Source organism: Globicephala melas, chromosome 3 (assembly GCF_963455315.2).
Source record: "Globicephala melas chromosome 3, mGloMel1.2, whole genome shotgun sequence".
In the NCBI taxonomy this organism is placed as follows: Eukaryota; Metazoa; Chordata; class Mammalia; order Artiodactyla; family Delphinidae; genus Globicephala; species Globicephala melas.
In genome coordinates this window covers 76,648,202-76,660,312 of record NC_083316.1, presented here as the reverse complement: position 1 = coordinate 76,660,312, position 12,111 = coordinate 76,648,202, and the positions used below count along the sequence as shown (strand labels likewise).

General features: G+C 36.7%; 2 protein-coding genes across 4 annotated transcripts in view; one reads left to right on the top strand and one right to left on the bottom strand.

The window, feature by feature from the left end:
* SKIC3 (SKI3 subunit of superkiller complex) overlaps positions 1–12,111 on the top strand; it is a 181,963-nt gene that overhangs the window by 62,664 nt on the left and 107,188 nt on the right. The gene's annotated exons all lie outside the window — the stretch shown is intronic.
* The window catches only part of ARSK (arylsulfatase family member K), a 42,950-nt gene that overhangs the window by 9,538 nt on the left and 21,301 nt on the right, over positions 1–12,111 (bottom strand). Inside the window, exons 4-6 of one of the 2 annotated variants that reach the window (XM_060296026.1) lie at positions 8,262–8,352; positions 4,782–4,953; positions 2,615–2,839 (exon numbers count right to left, since the gene is read on the bottom strand). In XM_060296026.1, coding sequence (XP_060152009.1) covers positions 2,615–2,839; positions 4,782–4,953; positions 8,262–8,352 — 488 coding nt within the window. Of the gene's footprint in view, positions 1–2,614; positions 2,840–4,781; positions 4,954–8,069; positions 8,353–12,111 lie in introns of both variants that reach the window. The other variant, XM_030848017.3, reaches the window with a different exon arrangement.

The window sequence follows — 12,111 nt, the reverse complement described above, 5'->3', positions numbered from 1 at the left end:
ACTCTCCTCCACCAATCATATAAATGTAACTTTTCCCTTTTCATGATAAAAATGTTCGTTATGAAACACATTAAGCCTTGAAATGTTAATTTCCAGCTTAGAACTGGAGAGACACTAATTTTTGGCTTTACTTACTTTAGTTGGGCAGGTCTAATCAACACATGATCAAAATGCTGTTAATAAAACATGTTCTGCTGGGAAATGTGACTAAGAAGGACTCTATTACCAAACATCAATCAAAGATAAAAACAAAACAAAAAAAATCTATGTAGAACTATGAGTTTTAAAAAATTGTAATAATTGACAAATTATAGGAAAAAAATCTACAATTTCAGAGAACCTACATAATTTCCAGAAGAGTGGGGAAGGAATGCAAAGGGGTTTCTGGGAATGCTTTGTTTGGCTAAAGAAGTGCTAATTGTCAAGTAACATAAACTAGGCAGGGACAGGCAGGTTGTCCCTCTATGTGGATAAATGAAAATTCCCTCACTCCAAACAACTTTATTTAGTATTTTCTTATATAATCTGTTAAGATATATACATTGTGAAATCTTCCAGTTTGCAGATGACTTTTAACTTTTATGTATGAAATGGCAAGTAATGATAATGGTGTATCAAGACTGTAGAGAAGAAAATTTGCATTATAGGCAAATATAAAACAATATTCAAAGAAAAATGATATAAACTGCATATTAATCAACTAACATATAAAGTGACAGAATGAGTAGGAATAGACTAGAACTCACTGCAGACAGATACTGGATTATTTAGCTGCTACAGTCAAAAAGACAAACAAAATGCCAAATATCACTATGAAATATATTGAGGGAAAACTGAGATCATCCCAACCTTTAATAATCTTTTGCAGTTCTGATCAGTGTACCTCAAGAAAGCAGAACAAGGATAAAAAGATATGCAAATTAGGAAATGGGGTAGGGGAAGTTCTATAAGGAAAAACTAAGGGAGGAAACTAAAGAAATGCCACTGTAAAAGAAGCATATACTGATAAAGTTACAAAGATGATAATAAGAGAGACACTTAAAATATTTAAAAGAAGACACTTAAAACACAATTGCACATACATTTCTTATAAAAACAGAAATGAGGTGAGGGGAGGGATAGTTAGGGAGTTTGGGATCAACACGTATACACTGCTATATTTAAAATGCATGACCAACAAGGACTTACTATATAGCACAGGGAACTCTGCTCAATATTCTATAATAATGTAAATGGGAAAAGAATTTGAAAAAGAATAGATACATTTATATGTATAACTGAATCACTTTGTTATACACAGGAAACTAACACAACATTGTTAATCAACTATACTCCAGTGTAAAATAAAAAGTTAAAAAAAAAAAGAAAAAAAAAAACCCCAGAAATGAGGAAAAGTAATAGGGAGTGCCTGGAAATTGATAGAGCCAGAAAGTGGCAGAGACATAGCTGTGTGATAATTGCTTTGGGACAAAGGGGAACCAGCAAATGATGAGTAAGAAACTGAAGAGATTAAAAATATACATCAGGCAAAAGAACAACAAAGAAGTGTGCCCAAATATACAAGAGATGTGAAATAAAAGACAAAAGGAGGGCACTGATTTTTTTTTTGGCCGCGCAGCTTGTGGGATCTTAGTTCCCCAACCAGGTATTGAACCTAGGTCCTCAGCAGTGAGAGCTTGGAGTCCTAACCACTGGACTGCCGGGCAATTCCAGGCACTGATTTAAATTAACTGTGAAGAAATTTAAGACCCTATAACAGTCTTTAGTTAAATGAAGGGAAAGAGTTTGTAGCAGAAAAAAGGAGATAAAAAGAACTTTCTTATTTCTTTAATTTCCAGATACATGTTTGTTTCGCATTTTGATATGAACATATTAAACACATATGTCTCATGCTGTGTTAGCTTTTTCTTTCACCAAAATCTATTTATAAATTGATGGTACTTTTTGCAATTTATGGTGCCTTCAAACAGAGTATTTAGATGTTATTGAATTTAAATGTTACTGAATTTAAAGTACTCTTCTAAATTAGATAGAAACAGTTCTATATAACTTCTGAATTTACGATGGCTTTATTCTTGTATCTTTAACAAAAACTGCTAACTACCCATATCCAGATGTTGCTGTTCTAGACCTATGGTTATGCTAATAGACATTAGAAGCTAGTAAAATAAATAGTACAGAACAATCTAAATATTCTGGGGAGAAATATGTTCATAGCATTAACATTAAGGGACATTTGTAACATTGTAAAAAAATTAGTAGTTTCAAAGTGGATGGAATAATCCAGAAGGGAAATGCTTACATTTTAGGTAGGTGGTGGTAGAGAATCAAATGATACACAAATCATATCTATAAAGTTATAGACCTGAATATCATATGTGGCTTACTTTATTGTCATATCCTGGTTGTGAATCTTTTGAAGGAAAAATGACTAGAGTAAGTGAAGGCCAAAGGAACCTGAGAAATATTATCCTCATTTTTCAGATATGGATTTGACTCACAGTTAAGTGAGCTGGTCAAGGGTTATGAACAAGTCCGCAGGGCCTCTGACTATTTTGCTTATTCATTTTCCAGCATTATTACAAACAGATATTTACATAATTGCATTACTTACCAAGCATAGTAGGGTAAATATCCACAAGAGAAACCACATTTGATACTTGTAGGTTGGTCTTAATTCCCGGTCCCATGATCAAGAGTGGGACATGGGCACTAGCTTCGTACATACTCATTTTATAAAACTGACGATGTTCCATGGCCAGCTCTCCGTGGTCTGAGGTGTATATGACAATCGTTTTCTGAAGAAGATCTAACTGGTGAAGAGCCAAAATAATTTCACCTGTAATATAAATCAAGGTAAATCTTAATTAGCTATTAGCTCATGTTTTATTCTATCACAATAAGTTCATAAGAACTCTACCCTCTAAGAGTTTGTCAGGATGCTTCTTAACATCAGAATGTTATCTACTGTTCTTTTTTTTTTTTAAATAAATTTATGTATTTATTTAGGCTGCGTTGGGTCTTTGTTGCTGTGCGTGGGCTTTCTCTGGTTGCAACGAGAGGGGGCTACTCTTTGTTGCGGTGCGCGGGCTTCTTATTGTGGAGGCTTCTCTTCTTGCGGAGCACTGGCTCTAGGCACGCAGGCTCAGTAGCTGTGGCTCGGGGCTCTAGAGCACAGGCTCAGTAGTTGTGGCGCCCGGGCTTAGTTGCCCCACGGCATGTGGGATCTTCCTGGATCAGGGCTGGAACCGTGTCCCCTGCATTGGCAGGCGGATTCTTAACCACCGAGCCACCAGGGAAGCCCTATCTACTGTTCTTAAGTAACTTATACCAGAGTTCATGTGCCTGCTTCTCAGTGGATGGACTAGAGAGAGGAAGGAGAAAATACAATACCCATAGGATAAGTTTCTTTATTTGGAGATCATGCTGGCTTGCTTTCTATGTTTCTATCAGACAATGGGGGAAAACATTACCCCCAGTGACTCAAATGAGAAAGGAAAGACAAGCCTGGATGTCAGCACTGTGCATGTCTCATGAAAGGACTGCTATCACCGTCGACCCACAATTCCTGCCCAGCGGGAGGTGATAAAAGGGTCAGAACCCCTCCTCCTGCTACCCTTTCTCTCAAATTCCCAGTCACCAGATCAAGATCATGCCCATGAAGTTGGCTGAGTGTTATGGAAATCCTACCTTTGAAAAAGAGCTGGAAGCAGTACAGATGGTATATGAATGTGATTTGGCATATTCTTGGGCAGTAAAATTTCTCTGACCACTCCCTCTCTCTAAGTGACGTGAAACTTCCTCCTCATTGCAATTAAGAGAACACAGTAAGGCATAGTCCAGAGAGAAGCATCATCTCTACTTTGGCAGTTTCTGAATCTGGCCTACAGGAGTCTGTATTATTTAAAAAAAAACAAAAAAACCCCCCACAAAACCCACAGGTGATTCTGAAGTCCAGTCAGATTTGAGACCCACAGCTCAGGAGTTATTAACGGAGTTCAGATCATCAGGGCATCAGGGTCTTTCAGCTGGACAACTGTAATTGCTTCCTAATTAGTTTTGTGCCTCCACTCCTCTTTCCCCTTCATAATATCCCTTGTACCACTCTGGTGGCTATCTTTCTAAAATATCTGATCATGTCACACCCCAGCTTAATACTTTCCCACAGCTTCCCACTGTCTAATTCTTGAGCAAGTGCAGCACCTTCAGCTACCCCCTAGACCTTTACCTTTCACAATCCTAACTCCCTAATTCAGTATAATTCTGGATCAATGTACATGGGGAAACTGATTTCAGCTTTAGTTAAGCCTTGCTCTAAACGGCCTACGGAGAATGGATTCGTTTTACACTTATTACATGTCTGGGAGAAGTCACAAGGTTCTACATCTCATCTGTTTAATCTCCTAGAACCCAAGATGCCTTATAATTAACTGTGTTTGGCTGAATACTGATTCCTGATTAAATCCAGCAAAACGTTTTGTTTCCAACAGATGATAGTTTTCTATGACCTTTTTTTTATATATATATGAACAAATCTAAGTATCTGTTAATTTATGAATAATTAAGATAGAAAAGACTTTTATTCTACTATTAATAATGCAAATTATCCAATTTTTATATGTGTCAGGAATCTTAAAATTCTAAGTCTGAAGTATCTCAGCAACTGTTGCAATAAATTTTCTGAGGATGTTCATACAAGTCACCAACCAGCATAATCACAGTTTGTTGGAAAAATATTTTACTTTTTCCTCATGTGATTGCTTTTGAATTATACCACTTACCAAGCATAGCATCTGTCTCAGCACACATAGCGTAATAAAATGCTCTAATATCCTTAATTTCTTTTTCTGTAAACTTCCCAGTGCAGTTTTTGGTATAAGAAGAGTAATAATCTATAGGGTGCATTTCTGACAGAGGTGACCACTTTGGGATTTTGATGGCATCATAGGACACCTAAAAAGGGGAGAAAAACAAAGTTGTAATATTCCTCCCTTCCAACAAGAATATATGGTAAACTAGACAAAGTTTTATTACTTAGGTTAGTAGAAAAGCATGGTTGTGAATTATGTAAAGAAAATAGTAAATCAAATACATAAATTAGGAACAGATTGTTAGTATTCCCAGTAACAACAAAAGGTATATATCAATATCTGTATATATAATAAGACAGCTGTGAAATTATTTTAAAGATTATATATGTCAATGAAAAGCATGAGCTATATTAGACAGTATTCTAATCCATAAGTATCTAATCACTTTAATATAGTTGTGTGATCAATTCAGAACTTCAGAATCAGTAACCTAAGAATCTAGACTCCTTTTTCCCAGTAGTTCACTAGTAAAAATGCCAATATCTAGTGAGATAGCCAAATGTTTGTTAAGAACAAATACAACTTTTTAATACATATAAATGCTTACAGTTTTGGTGAAAACCATTAAGACTAGACTTAGGTCATACATATCTTCTAGTCATGTAGCTTTAATAAACTCAAATATCTACTTAAATTATTTGACTCATTTCATTAGGCTAGTACTGACTCCTGACAAGTTTTTTAAGATAGAGCCAGTTGGAACTTTTAATTTAATTTAATTTATTTATATTTTAAAATTTTTATTGGAGTATAGTTGATTTACAATGTTGTTAGTTTCTGCTGTACAGCAAAATGAATCAGTTATACATATATACACTCTTTTTTTAGATTTTTTTTCCATATAGGCCATTACTATTGAGTAGAGTTCCCTATGCTATACTGTAGGTCCTTATTAGTTATCTATTTTATATACAGTAGTGTGCAGATGTCAATCCCCGTCTCCCAATTTATCCCTCCCCCACTTACCCCCTGGTAACCATAAGTTTGTTTTCTATATCTGCGACTCTACTTCTGTTTTGTAAATAAGGAACTTTTTAAGAAGACATGAAGTATCTAAAACTTCGATACTGTTTCCTTTAAAATAGGGTGCACTACATAGTGTTTCTGGTTAGAGGTTTTAAAGTAACTTAAATTTGATTTAAGGTGACACACTTCAAAACACAGGCAGTCCTCGCTTTACATGGTTCAGGTATGCACGGATATCAGTTACCACAGCTTAGTTAAATAGCACCAGTTCCCCAACAACAGGGTTCACATTTTAATTACTGTTAACCAAAATTTCAGAAATGGAGACCTGACTGAAATAAAAATGTGTTTATATGGGGTTTGTTAGGACTGAAGCCCAAGAGACATGGATTCAGGAAGCACTTTGCAGTGTTCCATAGGACTATACAACGGGAGAGACTTATAAAGGCAAAAAGCTGCAGGGCCACAGTTAGTTACACGAGTTGTTTATCAAGAATTATAATTGGAGTTGATGAGAAGTAAGGAGGCTTAGGTTGTTTGGGGTCTGAAATGTTTGCATAGTTACAAGGGGAGACCTTGAGACCGTAAGGCTGCAGCTGGCAGGTGTTGTTCTGAATACAGCTGGTGGTGTCCCTGGGCCTGGTACAGTTCAAAGAAAGTTCAAGTTTTCAGTGGTGCAGAGACGTGTCTGAAACCAGATCCTCAATGGCTGCTCGACTCCAGTTTGTATGCCTGACTCTGACTGCTCTATTATCATATAAATTTGTCATCATTACCCAGGTATATTAACTGCGAGTTATTGCATAAAGTACAAACTTTCACATTCATATGCTGCGAGTTCTTTAGTCTCTACATCACCATGTAGATTACATATGTGTATCACAGTCAGTGATTAATTGTCATTTCTTTCAAAGTTTGTCTGTGTTTGATCACTGCACATCTTTTATTTAGTACATAAACAGACTGCAAAGGTGTGTAGGTATGCTGCCTCCTTGTCTCCCAGTGATAAATCCATGTGATATAAAAATGGATACTCAAAAGAGGAAATTGATCAACAAAGATGAACATACAGTTAAGAAATAAAAAGTGATAACACTGCAAGTAAAATTTGAATCAAAAAAAATTTTAAGGATTTTTTTTGATGTGGACCATTTTAAAAGTCTTTATTGAATTTGTTATTATATTGCTTCTGTTTTATGTTTTGGTTTTTTGGCCGCAAGGCATGTGGGATCTTAGCTCCCTGACCGGGGATCAAACCTGCACGCCCTGCATTGGAATGCGAAGTCTTGACCACGGGACCACCAGGGAAGTCCCTGAATCAAATGTTAACTGGAGTTATAGAAGAAATAGCTGACCTGGGAATGCTGACACTGCCACCATTTGATACACTCAAGATATACAGCCAGAGGAACTTAGTGAAAACATAGATATAAGTAAGGAAGGTCGTTATGAAGAAAAAGATGAACATGTCCTAGAGGAAGTGACACTAGCAAAAATCTTCACATTATAGGAACTCTCAGGAATATATTATGACATTGAAAGTGCAAAGGGTAAAATGTTGGAAGGTGATCCAAATTTAGAAAGGAATATGACAATTTCTTGAGACATAGAGAAGATGCTTGCTTTGTATCTTAAGTTACACAATGAGAAGGCAAGCACTGTTCAAACTATTCTTGATTCTTTTTTTTACAAAAAAATCAAAACACTTTAATTCTTAATGTTTCTAGTGTTTTCAATTACAGTACATTAAATAAACATTAGTTTTACTATTTTGTCATTTCCCTATACGTTTATAACCCAAAAGAAGAGTTTTTAATGTTTTGACAAATGTTTTTAGAGTTCTAGAAAAACGGTCATTTTCCCAATTGATTATTAAGATCTCTTTATACAGTTTCAGCTTGCCACAGTCATTTTTACGCTCCTGAAGCAATGCAAAGTGAGGACTGCCTGGACTCCTAAGAGAGTATCTTTTAGTTTAGTTTTTTTTTAATAGACATATTATATGCAAATGTATTCAACTTAGAAGTAGGTTCTGAGTTTTAACACATTATATTTTTGTAAAATTGTCCCTTTAGTTTCTGTTAACCAGTTATTGGTCAAGTTTGATTTAATGTGACTATGCAATTTTCCAATTTTTCTTTAAAAATGATAATAAAAGAAACAGTGAGCAAACACCAATAATATACAGATAAAATGTTAGCTTTTACCTCTGAGCCCACACAGTATACCTACTTTTTTAAGCCAATAAAGAGATGTGTGAAATGTTGAAGATCCAAAATTTTCTCCTGAAGATGGTGAAGGATATGGGTGTGGCAAATTTAATCCCAAGTACAGAACAAATGGTTGAGTGTAATTAATTGCTTCCTTTCTTAACCAATTTACTGCTCTATCTGTATTCTTCCAGTCCCCTTCCATCACTCTTACTTTAGTCTTTTTAGGGACAAGATTAACCATAGGCCGGCCTTCTTGTCTGAGTAAGAAAGCAACATCTCTTGTCCAGGCTTCCACACGATTGCTGAGGGGGCAAAAAGACAGGTATACTGTAAGGTATTTTAGAAGTTTTAAAAACTGACTAAGCATAAATAAAAGAGAGCAATATGGAAAACAATTTTTAGACTCAGTCATGTAAATGTTCAGACTGACTGTACTAGATCTCATTAAGGTACTGAGCATTGCAAATTCAAAAACCAAGAAAAAAAATAACAAGAATCAAATATTCACCTATGTGTTCTTTAAAACTAAGACATTATTTACAAAAGTTACTTTTTTCTCGTAATAAAATATTTAGTAAAATAAATATTTCAAATTCCTAGTATTTCTTTTGAATTTTTTAGCATTTTGTCTTTTTTTCTGTCAGAATAAGAGAGATAGTATTTCTAACCAAAGCTACAATAATTTCCTCCTATCACTGTCTTTATATTTAGAAAAATCTTACCTCCCATGTGTACCTTAGGTGTTTCTGAAGTCTCAGGTTTTACATTGTTTTCAGCTATATCTTTTCTCATTATAAGAACAATTTTGACTATGATTTAAGCTAAGCTAATGGTGATGCAAATTTCTAGATGTATTTTCTTTAGCTGGTAATTTAAAAGCTAAATGATTTGATCAATTAAATTACTGTAAATACTTTATCTAACTGCTTCATAAGTATATAGTAGTACCACTACTTTTTCCTCAATAATGTATGTATTTTTTTAACATCTTTATTGGAGTATAATTGCTTTACAATGTTGTGTTAGTTTCTGATGTATAACAAAGTGAATCAGCTATACATATACATATATCCCCATTTTATGTAAGTATTTTTAGTTGGCATAATTGTTTAGGAAGAACTCTTGGACATTTCTAAGAAGCCTGTTTTTGTGTTCTGGTTGAGGCAAACACCTCTGAAGTGCCCTATCAATTAAGAAAAGAGCTTAAAAAATTCAGATACCCACGTGAAAATAAAGACTATTTTATATTAAAACATTATACTCCATATAAGGGAAGTTTCAAACCACACAAAATGACTAATGGCTTATAGATGAACTAAGTAGAACTTTTATCTGCCTTTTGAAGACAGGTAAATAAATTTAAGCAACCATAATAAAAATATAATTTTTCATAGTTGATATTCAATATATTTTGATAAAAACAATGAAAACTAGAATCTCAGCAGAATTGCATCTAACAGATTTTAATTAATTCTATCTAACACATAGAAAATCCTAACGTAAGTTTTGTAAAATTTATCATACTACCAAACAATGTAAATTTTGCTTAAGTCACTGCTGAATGAGAGACCTACATGTGGCTATTATCGGAGCTACTGCAGAGGAGTGAGATGCTAGGGGTTTATCACACCAGCAGTACTTGCGGTAGAGCTCTAGGATTTTGTGATAAGCAGAAATAGGTTACTGAGATTCACACAGGATGTTTAGGAACCAAAGTGCTTTCTTTTCAACAAAGAAGTGTTACGTGGGAAAATATGGCTGAGAAATTATTGCAGGAAGCAAGAAAATTACAAGAAAGCTTGTAATACAACCTAACTAGTTGTCCGGTGTGATATTGTGATTTATAATAAAAAAAATATACATTTGGTCTTCTTCCCTGATTCTGGTCCAGAGTTCCTAAAATCCTCAGATTTTCTAAGTGAAAGACACAAAGGTGTCTTTTGTTATGTTAATGAGGTTACTTTTGGGCTGGTTGCCAGAACCAAAGGAGAGATTAGAGGGCTGAAACTTTTAGTCCCACCCCACTGATCTCTGGGGAAGGAGGAGGCTGGAGAGGGAATGGAAATTGAGTTCAATCACCAGTGGTCAATGATTTAATCAATCATGCCTGCGTAATGAAGCCTCTATAAAACCCAGAAAAGGAGCAGACTGGGGAGGGGTGGGAGAGTGGCACCGCCTTAGGTGAGGGTAGGGAAGCATCATGCCCTTTCCCCATGCATCTCTTCCATTTGGCTGTTCCTGAGTTATAGCCTTTTATAATAAACTGGTAGTCTAGTAAGTGAAATGTTTCACCGAGTTCTGTGAGCCACTCTAGCAAATTAATTGAACCCAAGGAAGAGGTCATGGGACCCTCTGATTTTATAGCTGGTCAGTCAGAATCATAGGTGACAACCTGGACTTGTGATTTGCATCTGAAGTGGGGGAGTGAGGGCAGTCTTGTAGGACTGGGCCCTTAACCTGTGGAGTTCAGTTGAATTGAAGGACATCCACTTGGTGTCCAGAGAGTTGGTAGTGTGTGGAAACCACCCCACACAATGGAATTGGGTGCAGAAACCCTAATTGGTGATCAGAGCCTTTACCAGGCTTTGGATTAACTCAAGTATAGACTATTGTTCTGACTGTGCTAACCAAACTACTCAGTTCACCTTACAAGGCAGTCATGACTGAGTCTAGAACATCTCAAGGAAAGATCTTGCCTTGAAAGATGGCTATATTGAACCCAGATTACCATCTTTTTTTTTTTTTTTTTTTTTTTGCGGTACGCGGGCCTCTCACTGCTGCGGCCTCTCCCGTTGCAGAGCACAGGCTCCGGACGCACAGGCTCAGGGGCCATGGCTCACGGGCCCCGCTGCTCCGCGGCATATGGGATCTTCCCGGACCGGGGCACGAACCCGTGTCCCCTGCATCTGCAGGTGGACTCCCAACCACTGCACCACCAGGGAAGCCCCAGATTACCATCTTTTGCCACAGCAATGAGTAAGTGTGATTTCATTTAATCTTTCTGGCAAGGTTATGCCCCTTTCCTTTCTTTGTTTTTTTTTTTTTTTAAATTCTTTGTTTCTGAGATTCTTTTAGCCCAGGTTGGTTCCCTTAAGGGTAAAAAGGCTCAAATCAACTTAATTTTGGCCTGGTCTTACCATTATGGCTAATTTCAAACTTAGTTTCACTTTTGTCCTCTCACTAAATAACACGTGATTTACCCTTCTTTCTTAGTGGCATCTTCTTTTGTCTATTCCTGAGTGTGTGGGCTTTTGGCATGATTGCCATAACTGCTGGTAGTGAAGTAGAGTATAACAAATGCTTTCGGCATTACTGGGGCAGCAGAAACAGGATTATGGTTGAAGGTAAAGGTGCCTCTCATAATTTTCCCTTTTAACTCTTTCTGGCTATTCCAAGAATCTTGAGTAAGCTAGCTGATCAAGAGGGTAATACTTTGATTAGCTGACCCATGTTCAAGCATTGTGCCTAAGTGTAAAATTAAAATTTACTTCGTTATAACTCAAAAACATTTAGCACTTTTTAGATATTCAATACATATTAATAGTTATAATCAATGATGATTCTCTCTTCTACTCTCACTACTCCCTGGGCCAACCCAATCCTCCTGGGCCATTGTTAAGTGTATGTAGTATAAGCAGTAGGTGCTCCAGGAGCTGCAATTCTCAGCTCAAAGTCCCTTTTCCCAGCCCAGATTTCTCCTGGCCAGTAACACTAATGAGGAAAATCGGGAAAGAGAATGTGAATATGCAGCCTCATAGTCGATGACAATTACTGTGACAGAAAGATAACTTAAAATTATAATTCTCTCTACTAAACAACGAATGTCTCCATCCCTTTTTTCTTTTCTTTTTTTTTTTTTTGCGGTACGCGGGCCTCTCACTGTTGTGGCCTCTCCCGTTGCGGAGCACAGGCTCCGGAAGCGCAGGCTCAGCGGCCATGGCCCACGGGCCCAGCTGCTCCGCAGCATGTGGGATCTTCCCAGACCGGGGCACGAACCCATGTCCCCTGCATCGGCAGGCGGACTCTCAACCACTGTGCCACCAGGGAAGCCCTCCATCCCT